This window comes from Homalodisca vitripennis, chromosome 8, assembly GCF_021130785.1.
Source record: "Homalodisca vitripennis isolate AUS2020 chromosome 8, UT_GWSS_2.1, whole genome shotgun sequence".
Lineage (NCBI taxonomy): Eukaryota > Metazoa > Arthropoda > Insecta > Hemiptera > Cicadellidae > Homalodisca > Homalodisca vitripennis.
Window position 1 is genome coordinate 95939739 of NC_060214.1, and position 24372 is coordinate 95964110.

General features: G+C 33.7%; 1 protein-coding gene across 1 annotated transcript in view; it reads right to left on the reverse strand.

Moving 5' to 3' along the window:
• Nucleotides 1–24372, reverse strand: part of LOC124368279 (potassium voltage-gated channel subfamily H member 8) — a 234054-nt gene that overhangs the window by 106422 nt on the left and 103260 nt on the right. Inside the window, exon 6 of the mRNA XM_046825553.1 lies at nt 14258–14388. Within this exon, the coding sequence (XP_046681509.1) occupies nt 14258–14388 (131 nt within the window). The remainder of the gene's footprint in view (nt 1–14257; nt 14389–24372) is intronic.

The following is a 24372-nucleotide window of genomic DNA, read 5'->3' on the forward strand; positions in this document are numbered from 1 at the left end:
GTATTATCAAAACTATCAATAAAAAACCAGGATTCTTCTTGGAGAAATCTGTTAAGAATTTGGATATTTTGAATTTTAAGATCTCTTCGCTTATATTTACCGAAAGAGGTTCGATCTTCGGACTGAGATTCCCAACAACGGCCTCCTGCGCGAAGTGGTCGGAGATAGCCGCGTCCAGAACGAAAACGTAAACGTCTACTACGTTTTGTAATGACGTTTGTCGATGGCCGTACTCGATGTAGCACATCACTCGTGTTGGCGTGTTTTTCACGGACCAAACTAAGCCGAAAGAGGTGAGAATATCGCGTAGCCGCTGGGTCAGGGGGTTGGTGTGGTCCAAAACATCGATGTTAAAGTCACCTGTGACATCGAGAGAAAATGTAGAAGGGATTCATTCAAATTTATTCAAAAAAATTTATTGAGCAATCCATTTGGGGATCTGTATAAGCTAATGATTGTAATTTTTCCTACGGAATTTAGATTGACTTTTTTATACCATCCCACTTCAAAGTCTAAGATCACAACAGTCTAGATCACACTGAAATCAACCTTGAAGGGTTGGAATATCAGTCCCTTTTCTTAACCGAAAATTGCCACAAGACCTCCGCCTTTGCAATGTTATCGGTGAAATATTGCTGCCAATTGAAAATTGTCCAATTTTAAACACAATATCCGCTTCAGGTGAGAAAGCTATGCTCAGTTACTATAAAAACGTCCCGGATGGAGCTCCCCAGCCATGAGCGATAGCTCATCAACTTTATTAGAAGCTGTTTGTGTGTTTTGGTGCACAACAGAAAATTTTGATTGTGAAAAACGGAATTTTTGTTATTTTTTTGTTTGTTTAATATTTTAGTTTATTCTTTTTGTACATCCGATGCTGATTAATCCTTGATTTTAAGTCACATTTGATGTCATTAGAATTAAAAGAGATTTTTTTGGTTGTACGCCACTTTTTGTGTGTTAAGTCTTCACTACGTCCGCCAAACGTCTCAAAGGGTCAGCGTCGGGGCTCCACTGCAGTCCAGATGTCTTACAGGCAACTGACTTCTCTTCGACAGGTTGTAGTTGTTCTTTTAGCTCACATATCTTGTCTTTCAGAGCGGCGTTTTCTTCTACTAGATCGACTTATACCTGATTTTTGTTCAGTGTGTAGAAACGTACAACCGGAGAGGAGGGCTGCGAGATCCGGGTGCGAAACCATGGACAGCGCAGGGACGGACGGTGAGGTGGGTGACAAGGAGGCAGTGTGATAGATGAGACAGGCGAACAGACAGTAGGTGTCAAGGAAGGAATAGAGAATGCGGCCGCGACAACAGGCGTCGAGGCAGCGTCTTGTCCAGATAACGAAAGCGGCTGGTAGTGCAGGAGTGGACACTCCGGGAGACGAAAGAACCCCCGCGGCGATAACAAAGTGTTCTCTCATGGTAACCGGTTGTGGACCAGTGTGTTTGTCATAGCCCACTGTCAAGATTTTAAAGTTGGAGTCAGTTTTAATGGTTTGCTCCGCAATTTCCTTCCAAGGCAACGGCCAGGAAACATCTCCATTCTTCAGAAATTCTGTGATGCCTGAATTTTTGGTCATTATAAATTACAACACGGGTTTTTCCTGATTTTGTTTTTTTTCAATTTTAAAATTCACAAATATAATTGTGTGCGTGCTGATTTTTTAATATAAAAAGAATTAGTTGGTTGCAATGGTAGTGGGTTAAAAATGGTATCGTTACAACTGACGCAAGATGGTAAATCAGGGAACAGGTTTATAGAATGAGCCATTAATAAGTTTTAAAGTCCAAGTCCGTCCTCAGATTTGCTGCCATTGTGTATCTGCCGTGACGTTCGCCATGTTATTCTGCTCACGGATGAGTTATCAGTGGTTGGTTATTGCGAACAGACGAATATTCTGTGCAAACTGTTGTAAGCTAGCTTCATTGAGTGCATATCTTAGAGATAGTGTGCACGGAGTTGTCAAACTTTTTTGTGATTCATGAATAATTGACGTATGTTGCAATGTTTCGTTGTGATTTGCTAATTTACTCTACACAGTTAAGTGTTCGGTTGGTTATCCATTTGAGGAAGATATGAAATTGAAGATAGTGATATGTTGTGTTTTCAATTCTTGTTATCTCTGACCTGTTTTAAATACACGTTTTGGTTTCAGGAAGGAACGATATTTTTAACGTTATCGGCCACATAAACCATCAGGAGAAGGATGGAAGTAGAAGAGAACAGTAACGGTGGCAAGGGCACTGGTGTGATAGGTACTAACTCCCTTTGACTCACATTTCCCAAACTTTGGATGGTCGATAATCTTTCTTCACAGCACCCACAATTCTATTCTATCTTATTCTATCCACGAGATTCCTAAGGCATATTAGAACTCATTCATTGATAAAGGCATTTTTCATTTCATTCCTAATTACCCTCGAACCATTCCTGAGCAGTCGAGACGTGATCCAACTTTGTAAGAACTATGCTCTGAGAACACCAGATTACACTCAAAACGATTGTCACAATGAAAAATTTACGGAATCAACGTATATTCTGTACTTACTGGATAGATTCAAATTGAAAGGCTGGATATGTAAATATTCGACCCCTTTGTGATTCGGATACTAATGAAGTTAAGAAAACCATTCACAATTTGTTGTAGATGACACGGTTTATCGACGATGACGTCATCTATCGTTTTTACCAACCAAAATTTTTTTATTGCAGCCTCTTTAATAAGCAAGCAAACGGTTTGGCCTTTGTAATGCCTTAGTGAGTGTTTCAATGTCGTAAACCTTTCACATAATTTATTTTGGATTAAAAACAGAGGTCTCTATATGATTTGTTATATAAAAATTCCACAGGAAAGACTCATTTCGATGTCTTCCGATATACTTTAATAACTAACTTGATTATAAAAGAATGCAATGTTTTAATCTCTAAGTCGTATTCTGTCATTATGGGTACAGAACATTTATGTATGTTTTGCCTCCTGAACTGATACTTGAGTATAAAATTAAATAATGTTAACTAAACCAGAAAACGTCGTCGAAATAAATAGAACTACAAATAAAGTTAATAAATAAATAAATAAATAAACAAAAACACACGCACGCAAACACTCAACGCAGAAACTCTGAATAATATTTCTGTTTATACATATGGCCGGCCATGGACAGGAATTGACACTGAGTCAGCATTGAGTCAGTTCCTGTGTTCGGATTTAACGATTTGACGACCTAATTTGATAATAGGGGATTGCTCCCGAAACTATTGTTGAAATAAAAAATCTAGATTGATAACATAGAACTTACTTAATTTCATTGTATTGACATCAAAGAATTTGATGCCAAATAATGTATTTATTCTTTAGGAGTAATCTAAATTTTGTAAAACTAAAAATCATTTTTGTTTCATTATTTCTAAATTTTATATACAATTTGACCAATATAATTTTTTTGTATAACTTTGAGAAATAATTAAATCTCTTGACGATTTCACTGTTATAGTCAGCATCATGTAAGGAATACAACCTCTGACTTGGGTTTAAAACATAATTTATTGTGATTATGCAATAATTTCTTAAATTTAATGCATTATCTAAACTAAACAACGAATATACGCCACCCACACGGTTGAGTCAGACAAAAAAAATATTATAAACAGAGTAAGGTTCTGCAATTTTGAACTTGCACACGAGATACAGAACACTATAAGCTAACAAGATTTCCTGACTTGTCCTACACGTATTCATTCATCCGCTTAAAACTGTTTAAAACGAACTAAAGGTCGAGCACATGTTCGAGTGGCAATATTGTAGGATGCAACGTAACAGAAAACTTTACCACTTCATTATTCTTACTCTTAAGATTGAAGCAAGGAAACATATATGTTCAGTTATGAGTAACGTTCTACTTTAGTACTACCACTTCATTATTCTTACTCTTAAGATTGAAGCAAGGAAACATATATGTTCAGTTATGAGTAAAGTTCTACTTTAGTACTACCACTTCATTATTCTTACTCTTAAGATTGAAGCAAGGAAACATATATGTTCAGTTATGAGTAATGTTCTACTTTAGTACTACCACTTCATTATTCTTACTCTTAAGATTGAAGCAAGGAAACATATATGTTCAGTTATGAGTAATGTTCTACTTTAGTACTACCACTTCATTATTCTTACTCTTAAGATTGAAGCAAGGAAACATATATGTTCAGTTATGAGTAACGTTCTACTTTAGTACTACCACTTCATTATTCTTACTCTTAAGATTGAAGCAAAGGAACATATATGTTCAGTTATGAGTAATGTTCTACTTTAGTACTACCACTTCATTATTCTTACTCTTAAGCTTGACGCAAGGAAACATATATGTTCAGTTATGAGTAATGTTCTACTTTAGTACTACCACTTCATTATTCTTACTCTTAAGATTGAAGCAAGGAAACATATATGTTCAGTTATGAGTAAAGTTCTACTTTAGTACTACCACTTCATTATTCTTACTCTTAAGATTGAAGCAAGGAAACATATATGTTCAGTTATGAGTAATGTTCTACTTTAGTACTACCACTTCATTATTCTTACTCTTAAGATTGAAGCAAGGAAACATATATGTTCAGTTATGAGTAATGTTCTACTTTAGTACTACCACTTCATTATTCTTACTCTTAAGATTGAAGCAAGGAAACATATATTTTCAGTTATGAGTAACGTTCTACTTTAGTACTACCACTTCATTATTCTTACTCTTAAGATTGAAGCAAGGAAACATATATGTTCAGTTATGAGTAAAGTTCTACTTTAGTACTACCACTTCATTATTCTTACTCTTAAGATTGAAGCAAGGAAACATATATGTTCAGTTATGAGTAATGTTCTACTTTAGTACTACCACTTCATTATTCTTACTCTTAAGATTGAAGCAAGGAAACATATATGTTCAGTTATGAGTAATGTTCTACTTTAGTACTACCACTTCATTATTCTTACTCTTAAGATTGAAGCAAGGAAACATATATGTTCAGTTATGAGTAATGTTCTACTTTAGTACTACCACTTCATTATTCTTACTCTTAAGATTGAAGCAAGGAAACATATATGTTTAGTTATGAGTAACGTTCTACTTTAGTACAACACGTTTTAGCTGTTCTACAAAAATACGAGTTTTGTTACATAAGTAAAACAACACCAAATTATTACTTAGTTATTACCGCTGTAAATCGTGAGTCCTAAACTAAGAAAGGTGCAATGCAAGGACCTTGAGTTAAAGCAGATAACTGGCTGAGGGTTAGTGAAGCGTATAACTCGTAGGGCAGGAAAAATTCCATTTTTGTCTGTTTTACCGTCTGACCACATTATACCTCAAAAACCAATTGACCTGTAGAGTTGGAATTTGGCATGAAGCTTCATTTGTACATAAGAAAAATCGAATTTGATGATAATCCATTTTGGCTGAGCGTTAGCAAATACTTTTACAAAGTAACCACGATGCACAGAGAGTATCGAAGAATAAATAAATTAGTTATAAATGTGAGAGCAAATCATATGCAATTTAATTAACTTGAAATAGTTATATATCATATAGTCTAGCTGCCCGTAAGAGATATCGATATCTAAAGAAAGATTTGGCTGACTTAATGTTTTGTCTAGGGGGGATGTAAAATTGATTTATCTCTACGATTATCTGTTACTTTGTAGGAATTTTGTAGGACTTCAACTTTGCATGCAACCTTATAGAAGCCGTTCCGTGACACGTGACGTGGCGAACTCATACCTTGTAAATAACGAACTGTGTGGGAGAATGAGTGAATAATATTATCAACTATAGAACAAACACAAAATTACATTTTATGAATATAATTTGAAATTAAAAAGTGAACAAGTAAAATGTGTAGAAAAGTATACTCAGAGTATGACATTAAATCTCACATTACTAAAGTTTCTAGTCTAACATATTCCTATTCGATTTAACTAATGGACTTAACTCAATAGCCAATGGCACAGTGTAGGGGGTACGATTGAAATCGCTATAATAAGATAAATGAGTCACAACAACGTCGAGCGTGGCTGCTGCTTGGATGGGTGACCTCTGCGATATTGATGATGGTTCGGAAGTCACCGTTATGCCGTTAGAGAGGGCTTCTTATCCTTAAAATAGCATGGTAAAATAATACATTATTTACTTAACTTTTAATTTCAACGATTCAGCGAGAGTTTTGAATTCCTCTCGTGAAGGGTTTTCATTTCACGAAATGGAACAAATGTCGAGATAACAAATTTCTGTGGATGGGGAAGTCTCATCAGTACATTGTAAACAGGTTTTCACACCTTAGTCATTGGTAAAAACGTGACGTGATCTTGTATCACATTTAACTGTCAAAAGCCTTAGATATATTTCTAGGCATGTTTTAGACTTATCATGAACTTTTTTTAAATTATGTGCATAATTAAAGACATATATTAAGATTCTCGACACTTAAAAAGACGCCAGACACTATTTTACGAAATGTATTACATTTTGGCTATATGATCTACATGCAAAGCGTAAGCAATTTTCTTCTCTGTAGTCCAGACTTTCCTGATGATTATTGACTAATAAATAATCCAGAAGTGGGGATACATTGAAATTAGTTACTCTGTTGCAATTTGAGCGAGCAAATCCAATTCTCTCGGGGTAAACCATTCTGGTGTGGATTTAAAGTTATAAAACTTTTTATCTCAGTTCCGCTTGACACTTTGCAGCTTAAATCCTTCATGAACTTCAGGAAGTCCACAGGTTAGAGAAAACGATATTAAAAATTCGTGAAAGTTTAGACATTAAGACCATACTATAAAACTGTATAGACTGTTACATTATGATTTAATTCTCTACCTGTAGTAAAATAATGGAATCCTACATAGTTTACAGCATAATTAACTCCATGAGAGCGTTATAATAGAATGTTATCTATTGAATGTTTGTATTAAAACTATATTACCTATAGTACACTTTTCTCGTAGAGTCCCAATGTTTCTAAAAATAGGTATAGATTCTTTATGCCAATACATTATTATTTGCTATTTAAATGATGGAGTAAAAAAGTTTATTGTTTTCGATAAAGACTAGAACTAAAAAAACCACTAATATCGATTTAAAATTATTATCTACACATTAACAATGACAGTTCTTCTCTTTAAAAAAGAATATAAAAACACTTTAATATAAAATACTCATATTATTTATAAATATATAGGAAACTAAATTTAATTGTTAATTAATGAAAATTAATGTTTCGCATGGAGTCGTCACCATATATAACGGCTATACAGGATTCAGAATTGGTGAAAACTGGTGTAAAAATAACTTTAACTGTAATGGATTTGCTGATAATTGCAATTGTTGGATTGCAGATTAGATGTAAATCGTTGACGACCGATACAGTAACCAGAGTATTCTGTTGATTGCATATTGCATGCAATCAAGTAAAATCTATTGAAAGGGTAATGAAACTCCACTTTAACCCATTGTAGTCTGTTAGATATTTATAATAATGCCATTTACCTGAAGAACCAAAAAATATTTTAATTATAGAACTGTGTTTAATAGGCAATAGGAAGTAAAATTAGTATTCCTGGACATAGGAACCTAGCGCTTAATATATGGTTTAGAAAAGAAGCACATCAAACTAAAGTAACTGTTTTAAAAGTAATAATATTTTTATAAAAGAAAGTTAAGTATTGTACATATAATTGGTTATAATTGAAAATAGAAAACGGAATACTTCGCATTGTAGTTGTTAACGTTTCTAGTACATAAGAATGTTCCAATTACAACAGTTTAAAGCTTTTACTGACCTTTTTAAAAATTTAATAATCTAGGTGTCAAAATATTTTTGTTAAATTGATCAAATTTTAATATTCTTTCAAAATGTTCATAATTTTTTAAATTATTAAGCTTTAAAAACTTCAACCGTGCGCCATCATGAAACTTAAAAATCTAACATTATTTTTCTATTGATTTGAGACTGCCAAAATAACTAAACAGAATTTGCATCTTTTAATCTATACTGGTTAAAAAATATAAAAAATACATATACAGAAAAAGGGGTACAGAATAACTCATGTTTGTACACAATTTTTTGTTTGTCTTGACCTGAAGAGCATATCAACAAAAGATGACCATATAATTCTAAAACATCATGTATAGTAATTTATGCTAAATCGAAAGAAACGGAAAGGTGCAAGAATAAGCCTGTGAAGTTGCGTGTGTTCATAGATTAAGAACATCTATATTTGTTCCATTGGTAAATTATGTTTTCTGTGCATAACAAATTGGTTATCATTTTTTAACTGCGACAGGTGCTTTACGAAGGTGAAGCAGAGAGATCCGTAGGTTTCACTCAGTATAGACATTACAGTCTGTACAAAGTAACCTGTCCCCTGACCCTTAATGTACCTGGAACTTGCACTCTGTGACGCTTGTAGCTGTTTTCCTAGAATTCCCCACTAGCTTCCTATCTGTTCACACCTTCACTGCTTACCTAATTGTGTACCATGGACACTTTTATCTACAATTAAGGTTCTACGTACGTTGATTGTGGCTAAATTTCAAGGAACTAGATTCCTTCCTGTTCACACCTTCACTGCTTACCTAATTGTGTACCATGGACACTTTGATCTACAATTAAGGTTCTACGTACGTTGATTGTGGCTAAATTTCAAGGAACTAGATTCCTTCCTGTTCACACCTTCACTGCTTACCTAATTGTGTACCATGGACACTTTTATCTACAATTAAGGTTCTACGTACGTTGATTGTGGATAAATTTCAAGGAACTAGATTCCTTCCTGTTCACACCTTCACTGCTTACCTAATTGTGTACCATGGACACTTTTATCTACAATTAAGGTTCTACGTACGTCGATTGTGGCTAAATTTCAAGGAACTAGATTCCTTCCTGTTCACACCTTCACTGCTTACCTAATTGTGTACCATGGACACTTTTATCTACAATTAAGGTTCTACGTACTTTGATTGTGGATAAATTTCAAGGAACTAGATTCCTTCCTGTTCACACCTTCACTGCTTACCTAATAGTGTACCATGGACACTTTTATCTACAATTAAGGTTCTACGTACGTTGATTGTGGATAAATTTCAAGGAACTATATTCCTTCCTGGTCACACCTTCACTGCTTACCTAATTGTGTACCATGAGCACTTTTTATCTACAATTAAGGTTCTACGTACGTCGATTGTGGCTAAATTTCAAGCACCTAGATTCCTTCCTGTTCACACCTTCACTGCTTACCTAATTGTGTACCATGGACACTTTTTATCTACAATTAAGGTTCTACGTACTTCGATTGTGGATAAATTTCAAGGAACTAGATTCCTTCCTGTTCACACCTTCACTGCTTACCTAATTGTGTACCATGGACACTTTTATCTACAATTAAGGTTCTACGTACGTTGATTGTGGATAAATTTCAAGGAACTAGATTCCTTCCTGTTCACACCTTCACTGCTTACCTAATTATGTACCATGGACACTTTTATCTACAATTAAGGTTCTACGTACGTTGATTGTGGATAAATTTCAAGGAACTAGATTCCTTCCTGTTCACACCTTCACTGCTTACCTAATTGTGTACCATGAACACTTTTATCTACAATTAAGGTTCTACGTACGTTGATTGTGGCTAAATTTCAAGGAACTAGATTCCTTCCTGGTCACACCTTCACTGCTTACCTAATTGTGTACCATGGACACTTTTATCTACAATTAAGGTTCTACGTACGTTGATTGTGGATAAATTTCAAGGAACTAGATTCCTTCCTGTTCACACCTTCACTGCTTATCTAATTGTGTACCATGGACACTTTTATCACCAATTAAGGTTCTACGTACGTCGATTGTGGCTTAATTTCAAGGAACTAGATTCCTTCCTGTTCACACCTTCACTGCTTACCTAATTGTGTACCATGGACACTTTTTATCTACAATTAAGGTTCTACGTACGTTGATTGTGGATAAATTTCAAGGAACTAGATTCCTTCCTGTTCACACCTTCACTGCTTACCTAATTGTGTACCATGGGCACTTTTTATCTACAATTAAGGTTCTACGTACGTTGATTGTGGATAAATTTCAAGGAACTAGATTCCTTCCTGTTCACACCTGACTGCTTGCCTACAGTCTGTATGAAATATCCTGTCTCCTGATCCTTCATTTACTTGGGACTGACCCAAGCTATTTCCCGGCACTCTGTGACGCCCGCAGTTGTTTTCCTCATTAGTCACCATTTAGATTCCCCACTAGCTTAAATACCTTTTTTACCCGAATCATAATTTTAGAAAATTTTATCAAATATTTGAGGAGTACATACAAAAATATGATCAACGATTCTAAACAAGAGCAAAGTTTATAAGAAACAAACAATATAGAGGTAGTCTGTTTAAGCTTACAAAAAGTTGTTTTTTTTGTAACAATGTGACAATGAAGTTACAAAAATAATATTTTTGAGTTTATTAGTGACATAGTTTTCATGTAACCAGTGTCACAAGAAAAACTTGTGTTTTACGTCATGACAGTGCCGTTACTTGAACTTTCGTAACAAAAATTATTGTAATTTAATGGTCATATTGCTACAGGAAACCAACTTCAACTTATACGAAGTTGCTTGACGATGTAATCCTTTATTTTGAAAGACCTCGAAAAAATAAATTTAATATTGGAAACTGTGGTAATTTATTAGTAGTATTAAATGTTCACTAATTGTTTTATCTGAGTATAGTTAGTAAATATTTATCAGTAATATTCAACAAGCGAAAAACAAGTAAAACCACCATAGGCAGGTACGCTGAATAATTTATTGGTGGTTTTTATTTACGGACAAGCCTTTGAAATGTATTCATAATATGAATAATGCGTTATCTGCCGTGCTTCATAATAAATTTATTATCACACCGTGTACTAATTTGTGGAATTTTGTTACATTTTAGACAGTCACTTCGTCTAGCCAATGCTGTATTTTGAAGACGTAGTAAGAAATTGGACTTATACGGGTTAAATTGTCTGGTTTACAACGATAAAAAGGACAATGAGCGAGAGATTTAATAAAGCCTACCAGCTACAAAGATGGATCAATAATGTATTGTTTGATTGTTCCTGTGAAATTGTCTCTTCAGTGCACCTTTTAACGCTCAGAGAAGCGCTGTCTCGCAGGGCTCAGACGTCTGCCCCGGACAATAAAATCCAATAAAGTTGTTGATACACTTTCTTCTGATGCTATGGTCAATATTTGCTCTCGAGGGCGACGCGTCGACGGCACGGAGCGCCAAATACATTCACCTTATTGTGTTCACCTTAGATTTACTTCAAATATACGTCAAGTCTTGCGCTCACTTTTGTCGCTTATTTCTGGGGAGTAAGCATTAATTAATTAACTTTTATTGACTGAGTTTTCGGGTTTTTTTCAATTCTGCACCATTCATTCAATTCAATTCAATTCTTCCACCATTAAACATTGATCGTAGTGGTGAATTTTATTAGTGAAACAGAGTTATATTTGCGGGAATTGAATGTTCAGTAGGTGGAAAAATAATTTTGTTGCACTATTAGGTATTGTTTTAGAAAGTTTTCTCCGATTCTGATCCCAGAACTCAAACCTACTATAATAAAAAAAAAATTATATATACGTATGTATGGGTATTAAGTAGTTTTTATAGGAATATGCCTATTGCAGTCGCCCTCTTATTGAAATTTCCGGGAGACTTTTTTTTCTATTTTCTCCGATTGTGGTCCCAGAACTCAAACATACTATAATCCAAAAATTTATATTTACGTATGTATGGGTATTAGGTAGTTTTTATAGGAACATGCCTATTGCAATCGCACTCTTATTGAAATTTTCGGGAGACTTTTATTCTATTTTCTTTGATGTGACCCCCAGAACTCAAAACTACCATTATACAAACATTTATGTACCATTATATATGTATGTATGGGCTTATGCAATACAACGCAACCTTGCGAACACGATAACTGCCGTAGTTTTTAATAAATCCAGGCTAAATTGGGTACAGAGGCAGTCTTTGTAGATAGCTTGGACAAGTTTGTTATCCAGTTTAAACCAATAGTAAGTTTCAAGATGGCGGCTATTCGCATATGTGCAAAAATTTTAATTCGGCTATTTCCAAATACATAACAAAAATGACGCAATTTTAAACAATAGTAGTTAATTATAAACACAGTTTATCCCTGCACTTTTATATATCTCTTAAAGTTTCAGGAAGGTGAAAAATTCATAATTTGGTGGTGAAATGTTTATATTTTATATTATTTTTAATCCAAGAGCAAAACAAAGAAGTATTTGAGAACTCTCAGGTCATTTGAAATGTTTGTTCTTATGTGTTTCTATATTTTGTAAGACTTCCAGTTAGCAGCCGTACAGTTTTCAAGTATTATACAGCATTGTGAAAATAATTCTCTATACAAAAACTGTCATAGTTTTTAATAAATCTAGAGTAAACTTGGTACAGAAGCAGTATTTGCACTTAGCTTGGATAAATTCGTTAGGCAATTTTAACCAATAAACAGTTTTAAAATGACGGCCATCGCATATTCCAAACATTTCAGCTTAACTATTTATTTATATAGACCCGAAACAATTAGTGATATTAAAATAATAAGTAATTTTAAGCAAATGTTATTTTTTTAATATTTTTAAATGGCTACATTATAAAATGTTTACAAACGAAATGGTTATATCTCAGTTATTGTGTATCGTACAATAAACCAAAAATGTGTTTTAGAATTTCTCAATTAATTAGCAATAATGATTGTAAATACGTGGATTTTGGTTTTCAGATAATATTGCTTTTAAGGTTTTCAGATAATGATCGCACAGTAATTTTCAGTAATATTCAGTAACGTTGTAAAAATTTGGTGAACATTATAAGTGATGCAATGTTTTGCCAATAAAATTTAAAATTGGTACAAAGATAGTCCTTATACATGGCTTGAACATGTTCGTTAGCTAATATAAAAATATAAATAGTTTCGATATTATGGACATTATAAAATACCCACATAAAATATTTTTCTCTTGGGTATTTCACAACATAATAAAATTGGACCCTATTAGAAAACTCTCAAACAATTTCCAGCAACATTTATTATTAGAAATATTTCGATGAACCCTTAAGATTTTAAGATGGCACCGGCTCAAACATTAAAGAGACAATGCCAATAGATCAATATTGATTTTAAGATTTTTATCACGTACCGTTTCAATGTGATGGAGTTTCTAAATATTTGAAAGTGTTACGAGTATGAACATGCCAATTCTGAGAATTATCGTCCAATCAGTATTGCGCAAATTAAAGTCTCAATTAATTATTCATCTTCAGTTTAACATTTATAGATGACAGCCACATATGAAATCTACCTTTCTTCCATAAAAGCCGGAAGGATTATTTTAAAATTCAAATGATTTGTTAAAAGCATTGCTCTATTCATTCTCAGAGGTAAAAGACATCATTTGGGCAACCTTTTCCCTTCTTTTAGAAAGATTTCTTAGAAATACTTTTTATGATGCAACGTTTAAATTAATACATTTCTAATGCCCAAAGAGGATTTACTTCTGGATAGTTTATACCTCCCAGTTCAACTCACACTACTGAAACCGGAGGTATCACTTACACCTGGGTAATGCAATGGAGCGGCACATCCCTCATCACAAACGTCGAGATAATGGGTAAAAGGGATGATCATCGATATATCTACTGTAGGCTATGGATTGGCTGATAGGTTGTCGAGCTTTCTGTGAAGGAATGCTGTTGGGGTTGGTGGAGGGCCCTTAATCTTAAAAGTTCTGCAAATCTAAGCATAAGAGTACCCCGCTCTGTGGCCATTTTGACTTAGACTTTGGAACAGAGCTATCCTGCTCTTCTCTGAAGGTGACATGACAGAGATAGTGGTCGCTACCTAACGATGGGTGTACCCTAACCCCTAACATTATCCATCCCGATTATCTTGTCATTCGGAAGCAGCGCAAAGGCCCTTTGAGGACTAAGCACAACGAACATAATTCTAATAGTGTTCATTTATAATTCTAAAAGGCAGATGCTTATCCCCCATCTAAAACTCCAATACAAGAACACCAAAATAACAAATTCACTCCATTAAAATAGAAAACGCAGAATACACTAATTCTATGTTATACTATCAAACCTAATCTATTTTATGAGTTATTCAAATTGCAAGTTGATATACTCACATTGTTGAGTTTGAGTTTGGTTTTGATCTTGTCTTGCTTGTAGTGCCCGGACAGTTGGTAGAGCACAGCTCTACTGCGTCGTCTGCCGTAGTTGGCTGGAGGGGCCTCTGGATCAAGGTTACCGTTGGCGTCTGCAACATCAGGAAGTAAAATAAGGAAGTAACATCAAGATGTAACATTAGGTGTCATTAAGTGTCATAGAGGTAAGACATCCTGTGATAGCGAATATGCCAGTAACGACTCTGATGATGATAAGGTTAAAGGACAAAAGAAGTGAATAATTTTCACGCTATTGATGAAATAAATATTTTGGATACTGAGTTATTGTTGGAGGAAGCAACAGTGAAATAGGTAGCACATTAAAATTGGCCACGTGTTGGAAGCAATTCTCGCAAAGCTGAGTTTTCCTTGTTGGTAGCCTGTTTCCCTTGTTGGAGGGAGCAGCAGTGAAATAGGTAGCACATTAAAATTGGCCACGTGTTGGAAGCAATTCTCGCAAAGCTGAGTTTTCCTTGTTGGTAGCATGTTTCCCTTGTTGGAGGGAGCAGCAGTGAAATAGGTAGCACATTAAAATTGGCCACGTGTTGGAAGAAATTCTCGCAAAGCTGAGATTTCCTTGTTGGTAGCCTGTTTCCCTTGTTGGAGGGAGCAGCAGTGAAATAGGTAGCACATTAAAATTGGCCACGTGTTGGAAGCAATTCTCGCAAAGCTGAGTTTTCCTTGTTGGTAGCCTGTTTCCCTTGTTGGAGGGAGCAGCAGTGAAATAGGTAGCACATTAAAATTGGCCACGTGTTGGAAGCAATTCTCGCAAAGCTGAGTTTTCCTTGTTGGTAGCCTGTTGCGTAAGATTTTCAGTTTCCCAAAATTCCCTGGTGCTCGAGCTGTGCTTTTCCTAGTTCTCTTGGAACATCATGGAGCAGACTTGGGTAATCAAGTATAAATACGGAATTAATAGAGTGAACTCTTTATAATTTGATTTATTTCCATTGTCTTAAATATGTCAACAAAGTTTACCCTAGCAAAACGAAAGTATTTGGACATTTGTGTACTGTGAATAATTTTTATAAGTAGTAGGTTTTTGTAAGGGAAAATATCTGTAAATAGTTATGTAGATTAATAATAAAAATACATTTTTATCAAAGTGAAAGGCCACAATCTCAAATTAAAATTATATACATAATTGTATTTGTATGGCGTATAACTTTATAGAATACGATATAATACGACCTAAATTCTTGGTTCAGAGTGTAATCTCTCATCCTTCCATGGTAGTTCAGTGTTTCCACACTGGCACAGGTAGGTTTCCACACCTATAGTTTCGCCGTGTTCCAAACTAGTAAAATTAAAGACATCTTTCTTACAATATTTAACTCAATATTGGTGGTTAAAAAATTGCAAAAAAACTGGCATCCACTCCTTAAATTAATGGTAATTAAAACGATACTATGCATTTTTTGAAGAAAACGCAACGATGGCGCAGTGTAGTCAAGCAACATCGATCGTGGCTGCTGCTTGGGTGGGTGAGCGCTAAGCGATCCTTGCTAGCAGTCCGCCTGTTCATTAGTCACATGTAATCCATTGGTCCTTAGATAAAACTTTAGAGAGAACTTCTTTGTCCTAACTTCACCTGGTAGAATAAAACATTCTTTTTATTTGAATTCCGACTCTATTGCCCTTACATTTTTGTACGTCAGGGTACACAGATTTTCATAATAGCTGAACATAAAACCCATGAAGGAAACAGGACTTTTCCGGACATGTTCCATTGTTCAGTGATAAAAAAAATAAGAAACACTACGTTTCGAAATATGCAATCTTTTTCACGTAAATACTGTCGTAACGATTGCCATTTAATATTGGCCTCTGGTCAGTCGTAGGTGGTTAGTCGGCGAATGCAGACATATCGTGATCTGTATTCTGTAGTTCAATTATAATAGTTAGTATTGTGTTTTGTTTTTTATCAAATGCATGTTTTAGAGTTAGTGAAGTTGACACACAACATGGTGGTTGTGATTCCTGACTTATGCGTGGCACAACGCTCTGATATGATTTGTTTATTTTAACCTAGATTTTAATTATGTGTTAGGTTAGTTATTTACCTGAAGAAAAGGTCAGATTGCAGATCTCGAAACGTAGTGTTATTGATTTTTTGTATCACTGAACAAAAGTCCTGTTTCCTCCATAGTCAGAGACAAACAAAAAATTCCACACTCCTACTTGAGCCAAAAATCAAAAAAACTTTCCACACTCCTACTTGATGAAGAATTAAACTAATTACGAGCCAGTGTGTTAGTTATTTCACCAATCTTCAGTTTTATATTCATGACTCCAATAAATTGTGCATTCAATGTATCAGTTTGGTTGGAACTTTATACTTCTAAATACAAGAGGAGATGCTATCTTCCTGAGGTTGTAGGTGGTTGTTTTAGCTAAACCAAAATTTAATAGAATTTTTAAATGAGAGGCTTAGTCACTTTTAAACCTTACTCTGCCTGTTCTCATGGATCACTGGCCTGTGCGAGGATTTTATCAAAAACAAAATAAGGAGGAGAATCGATACAGTACTAAGTACATGGTAGTGATGAAAAGGGCTAATGTCACAGATAGGATATCCAAATTCAGAAACTTTAGGTATCGGTAATCTGACTTCGGCTCTCTATTGCGTTGTTGTTAGTCGTGCAGTAAAAATAACAAGCTTCGTTTAGAGTTGAATACTTAGGTCTACTAAAAATCAAAACAGTAACCTTTACTACTTTCGTGGTGAGTGGCTTTGGGCCTATCTCAATCGATTAAATGTTTTCTGTTTTTCCAATGCATAAAACCGGAATTGCCTCTTTTTGGTTCAGTTCCCTCCAGATGCCAGTTCTGCTACATGGGCCCAACATTTTTTAACAAGTTTATAGCCTATTATGGCAAGTTTATAGCCTAAAAATCGAAACAGAAACCTTTACTCTTTTCGTGGTGAGTGGCTTTGTGCTTATCTCAATCGATTAAATGTTTTCTGTTTTTCCAATGCATAAAACCGGAAGGTTGTGTTTTAATTTACGGGAGAAAAAGAGTAATTTAACAATATTCTTTTAACTCGTAATTTTTAACTAATACATTTTTTCTGGAGAATTAGTACCTCGACATATTTTTGAAAAAAAAAAAATCCGTACATCCCTTCTCTACTGAAAATGTAACAGAAAGTGCACAAGACAAAATTTTCGAGAGCTAAGATGATTACAGATTAAAACATTTTAGAAAAATTAAATAGTCCATAGAAAATAAGAACTCAATAATACCTAATTAAAATTATTAAAAAAACGTGATTTTGTGGGATGTAATTGTAGTCAAACTTTTAAGTGATATGAATGCAAAACAGACTATAAAGTTTGCGAGCCTGTTGGTCTTACGGTATTAGTTAAATGTTCAAGAAAGTCAATAAAAGAGCAATTTGATAAACAGAGTTGGAACTTACCTCTTAAGACTTAGTTATTTACTTTCAACTTAACTTGGGCAAAGGTGGATGTTTTAATTAAAACGAACCCCCCAGATTGTTAAGCAGTGATTATTTCAGCAATGAAGTTATACAACTTTTTTAATTGCCGGATAGAGTTAATTTGATATTTTGTACAGTGTAATAAAAGCGCTAAAGTCAATTAATAATTATTAACGTAAAGGAGAATATTACCAAATATGAAATGATACTCAGAACTTGATTCCAGAAATTTAATCTTGATCCTTTATTAAATTTAAATTTACGATATCTTATGTAAAATTTTGAATTATATATATTGCGTGTATGACTTTCTAAAAAAGAGGAAACAACTAATCAAAGTGCCCAACTATTATATCAGCAGAAGGGTTATTTAAATTATTTTCAGGTCCCAAACACTTTCTTTTCTATATTTGCTCTTATATATAAATATTAGTCCTTATATGTATATGATCTAGTTTTAAATACATAAATCAGTAAATATTACAAAACATCATAGCAGGATAATGAAATGAGAAGATACTATTATACGAAAAGAATACGAAAGAATAAATTATTTTGTTTACTACATTGTAATCATCTAAATATTAATACGTAAGATACATAAGATTATAAATAAATTTGTAAGTAAAAAACGAATACAATTAGAATTTAATTATATTTACCTACAAGAGACATGGATCTCACCAAGCATTCAGAATGAAAAGCTTTAGAAGCTATTCGTATCTTGGGAATAGATGACTATCAAGAGAAAAATTTCCGAAAAATGATAACAAACATTATTTGGCTACTACCAAAAGTGAATACCCCTAATAATATCAATTATTTACGACAATATCGATATTCTCAGCCATATCAAAAATATTTAATAAGATCACCTTCCCCTTTCATAGCCACTTTGTAGCTTACATGAAACATGAAAAATAATCATTGTTTGGCTACTACCAAAAGTGAGTACCCCTAATAATATCAACCATTTATGACAATATCGATATTCTCAACCATATCAAAGATTTTTAATAAGATCACCTTTTTCCTTCTTAACCACTTTGTAGCTTACATGAAACGTGAAAACTAGCATTGTTTGGCTACTACCAAAAGTGAGTACCCCTAATAATATCAATTATTTATGACAATATCGATATTCTCAACCATATCAAAGATTTTTAATAAGATCACCTTTTTCCTTCTTAACCACTTTGTAGCTTACATGAAACATGAAAACTAGCATTGTTTGGCTACTACCAAAAGTGAGTACCCCTAATAATATCAAACATTTATGACAATATCGATATTCTCAACCATATCAAAGATTTTTAATAAGATCACCTTTTTCCTTCTTAACCACTTTGTAGCTTACATGAAACATGAAAACTAGCATTGTTTGGCTACTACCAAAAGTGAGTACCCCTAATAATATCAACCATTTATGACAATATCGATATTCTCACCATATCAAAGATTTTTAATAAGATCACCTTTTTCCTTCTTAACCACTTTGTAGCTTACATGAAACATGAAAACTAGCATTGTTTGGCTACTTCCAAAAGTGAGTACCCCTAATAATATCGATATTCTCAAGCATATCAAAGAATTTTAATAATGATCGCCTCCTTCCTTCATAGCCACTTTGTAGCTTACATGAAACATGAAAAATAATCATTGTTTGGCTACTTCCAAAAGTGAGTACCCCTAATAATATCAACCGTTTTTGATAATATCGATGATCTCAACCATATCAACGATTTTTAATAATGATCGCCTCCTTCCTTCATAGCCATATAAGAACTTACATGTTACATGAAAATGTATTACCAAACAGGAAATCTGGATTTAGAAAAATATCCAAAGCAAGTGTAAATTTAAATTTTCAAATTGCAACCTCTGTCTTGTGGCATGTCGTATTAAAGGTCTATTAAATAGAAACACACTGACACTAATAACCTCTACGCCCTAGTTAAGGTTATAGGAAAATAAGTAAAAAAATAATAATCTGTAGGACATGTCAACACAATGCATGCGTAATATTGTTTAGTAAGAAAAGGGGCCCAGCTTACCCCTTTACGTAGTATTTAATGTTTCTGGTGTGCATAGCGTTGGTAAGAGTTGTCTTTTTCTAGGTGGCATTAAAATTTAAGGAGTTATTTCTCCATAACTTTTAATAGGATCATCGTAGAGATGTTTTGTTCACGTCGTTGTGCTTCCATTGAATATACCTTTAATGTGACATGTTACAAGATAGGGGTTGCAATTTGTAAATTTAAAGTTATCATACATTACATTTAAAGTTAGCTTACATGAAACATGAAAACTAGCATTGTTTGGCTACTACCAAAAGTGATTACCCCTAATAATATCAACCATTTATGACAATATCGATATTCTCAACCATATCAAAGATTTGTAATAAGATCACCTTTTTCCTTCTTAACCACTTTGTAGCTTACATGAAACATAAAAACTAGCATTGTTTGGCTACTACCAAAAGTGAGTACCCCTAATAATATCAACCATTTATGACAATATCGATATTCTCATCATATCAAAGATTTTTAATAAGATCACCTTTTTCCTTCTTAACCACTTTGTAGCTTACATGAAACATGAAAACTAGCATTGTTTGGCTACTTCCAAAAGTGAGTACCCCTAATAATATCGATATTCTCAAGCATATCAAAGAATTTTAATAATGATCGCCTCCTTCCTTCATAGCCACTTTGTAGCTTACATGAAACATGAAAAATAATCATTGTTTGGCTACTTCCAAAAGTGAGTACCCCTAATAATATCAACCGTTTTTGATAATATCGATGATCTCAACCATATCAACGATTTTTAATAATGATCGCCTCCTTCCTTCATAGCCATATAAGAACTTACATGTTACATGAAAATGTATTACCAAACAGGAAATCTGGATTTAGAAAAATATCCAAAGCAAGTGTAAATTTAAATTTTCAAATTGCAACCTCTGTCTTGTGGCATGTCGTATTAAAGGTCTATTAAATAGAAACACACTGACACTAATAACCTCTACGCCCTAGTTAAGGTTATAGGAAAATAAGTAAAAAAATAATAATCTGTAGGACATGTCAACACAATGCATGCGTAATATTGTTTAGTAAGAAAAGGGGCCCAGCTTACCCCTTTACGTAGTATTTAATGTGTCTGGTGTGCATAGCGTTGGTAAGAGTTGCCTTTTTCTAGGTGGCATTAAGATTTAAGGGATTATTTGTCCACAACTTTTGATAGGATCATCGTAGAGATGTTTTGTTCATGTCATTGTGTTTCTATTAAATGCACCTTTAGTATGACATGTTACAAGATAGGGTTTGCAATTTGTAAATTTAAAGTTATTCCCCCATACTCCACTTTGAAAAAGGGATGAACATTTTGTTACTCTAAAAAAAATCCAAAAAAGTAATTTAATAAGGGTGGTGAAGATTGTACATTGATATCTCAATCCGTTTGGAATATACCAGGCGTATCAGGACTTAATTTACACCCTTAGATATAAGGGGTTGTTTGCCCATAACTTTGCTAGGTTCTTCGTAGAGATGTGTAGTTTATTTCATTGTGTTTCCTTTGAGTTTACCTTTCAAATGACATGTCACAAGTTAGGGTTTGCAATTTGAAAAATTAAAGTTACTCCTCTCAACCCTCCTTTAAAATGTAGGGTGAACTATTTTTACTCTCCAAAGAGTCCAATAACGTATTACGTAACAGGCATCGTGAAGATTGTACATCGATATCTCAATCCGTTTTCAATATACCTACGGATATATAAAACAATATATAAAAAATATATAAAACACACACACACACACACACACACACACACACATATATATATATACAGTAGAGTCCCGTTAATCCGACCTAATTGGGACCGAGCCCTATTCGGATTATGTGATTGTTCGGATTAGCCAGAATTACAGAAAAATACGGTTTTAAACTTGAGATGGGTCTATTTTGTTATAGAATTATCAACATTTTTATTAAAACATGTTTTCTGACTGTTGCATTGTATTTCTTGACAAATAAACGTGTTTGCGAGTACTAAGCACATTTACCGTATTTAGTGTGAGAGTTCTATTGTTAAGCAATGTGAGCGAAACTACGCGTCATCCAATAGTCTCTTTAATGCGACAGAAGACAATAACTGAATTTATGTCTTTTAACATTTAATATTGTACTCAATAATAATATTAGTACTGTACGTCCAATTTTTGTTTGATTACTTCTTAATACAGTAATTTAACTCATACTTAACCTATAAGTTTCAATTTGGTACTGTATTTAACTTTATGTACTGTACCGTACACAATTTGTCTTAATAAAATACTGTATGTCTATTTAATTAAAGTTTTCTTTGTTTATGTACGAAATGATGCACCCATTTTCATTTTTTATATAATTAGTTCCTATAACTGTTCATTATCGTTATAAATAATTCCTCCTGGACCTGTTCGGATTAACCGACGTTCGGATTAACCGACGTTCGGATTAACCGACGTTCGGATTAACCGACGTTCGGATTAACCGACGTTCGGATTAACCGACGTTCGGATTAACCGACGTTCGGATTACACGTGTTCGGATTAGCGGGACTCCACTGTATATATATATATATATATATATATATATATATATATATATATATATATATATATATATATAAAGCAATTTAAACAATATAAATTCCACTCTTCGCTACCATTAGTATGTACAACTAGAAATGTTTAAATGTCTTTTAGGAATAGTAATATGTCTAAAAGATTTTAAATTATCCTGCCCTCAAAGTGAGAAATTAAAACGGTTTAGTTTCCTGTAGAAAATGAAAAAGTTAAAAACTAAAATCTTTACATTAGAGGTCATTCTCAATATAATCCGGAAATGCCGAGGCAAAACATTGCTAAAATGAGTTAAATCGTAAGATTTTAAGAATTTTAAGGAGAGCTATCTTCAAACAACATATATTAAACCAAAATTGGAAGAGCCAGTAAGCCTAATTCCAGATATGAGATTGTTATACCGTTTTGATAGAGAACGCACTGAACTGAAGCTAAAGCAATATGCAAAACGCAATAATAAATCAAACAAATCAGCTTTCATAATGGTTATTTATCACCGGTGGCCAGCTTTTTGGAATCTGATGCTGACTTCAACGTAAAAGTTATTTTCATCTCGAATTTTATAGCATGTATGGTTTCGAAATTGCATATCAATATGTGTGTTATCCTAATGTTGATGTTTTATGTGGCTAATTTTTCACGAACTCTCGTGTAAATAATATCAGTTTTTCCGGACATTTGCCATCGTTCAGTGAAACAAAAAATCAGTAACACTACGTTTCGAGATCTGCAATCTGATCTCTTCTTCAGGTAAAAAACTAATCTAATATACAATTACAAGCTAGGTTAAAATATTGTAGATGAAGCTTATATTGTTTACTGTTAACTTAATTACATTAAAACATAAAACCAATATTTAATACTTTTATTTTTGTGAGGCCTTTCGATAGCAAGGCTATCTTAAGATAAATTAAGACTTTTGTGATGTGTCTGACGAAGATAGCCTTGCTATCGAAAGGCCTCACAAAAATAAAAGTATTAAATATTGGTTTTATGTTTTAATGTAATTAAGTTAGGTTAAAATAAACAAATCATAGCAAAGCGTTGTGGCACGCCTAAGTCAGGAATCACAACCACCATGCTGTGTGTCAACTTCACTAACTCTAAAACATGCACTTAATAAAAAACTACACACAATACTAATCATTACAACTGAACTACATTTTGGTATGATTTGTTTATTTTAACCTAGTTTATAATTGTATATTAGGTTAGTTTTTTATCTGAAGAAGAGATCAGATTGCAGATCTCGAAACGTAGTGTTACTGATTTTTTGTTTCACTGAACGATGGCAAATGTCCGGAAAAATCCTGTTTCCTTCACAATCCTTCCATCTTCAAAAATAAACTTCAAACAAAGAATCAACAGTTTCGTTTCCCAAATCTAGATTAGCTAAAACACATGGAATTTCGCAGATTTCTTGAGTATGCAGTCAAAAAGTGACAAATTTCATATGGACCCTAAAATAATTTGTGGGGTTTCAACTGTAGACAAGGATTTGGAAGCAGAATTGACCAGCTCAAATTACTAACGTTCACCAATTCGTCGCCTGGAACACAGTGAATTGAAGAGAGTGAAAGAGCATTAATGAATTTCCATTCATTAAAAATTTAGAGTACACAATGATTTATTGTAAAGTAGGAAGACACTTAAGACTGGATATAACGTCTTGATGTGTAGTTGCAAATTGAATTTAACTTACCTTTGCTTTCACACTGACCGTTACAGAATGAAACACTTGAGTAGCATAATACTCTGAAAAGATCTGTCTGCAAGGGTTTGAAAATCTGATACTTTTATCACCAAATGGTTATTGTGTAGCTGGAAGTTTATGAATTAATCCAGCGATTGGGCCACTCGTGAAGACAAACAGCTCTCTCTCACTCTCTGAAGTCTCGCCAGGGGAAACTTTTAAGTACAATATTCAAATTGAGATGAGAATCAAAGTCTTGCTTTAACCAAACTGGAAAAGTTTGGATCCCGTGGCGCAAGTTTAATTTTAC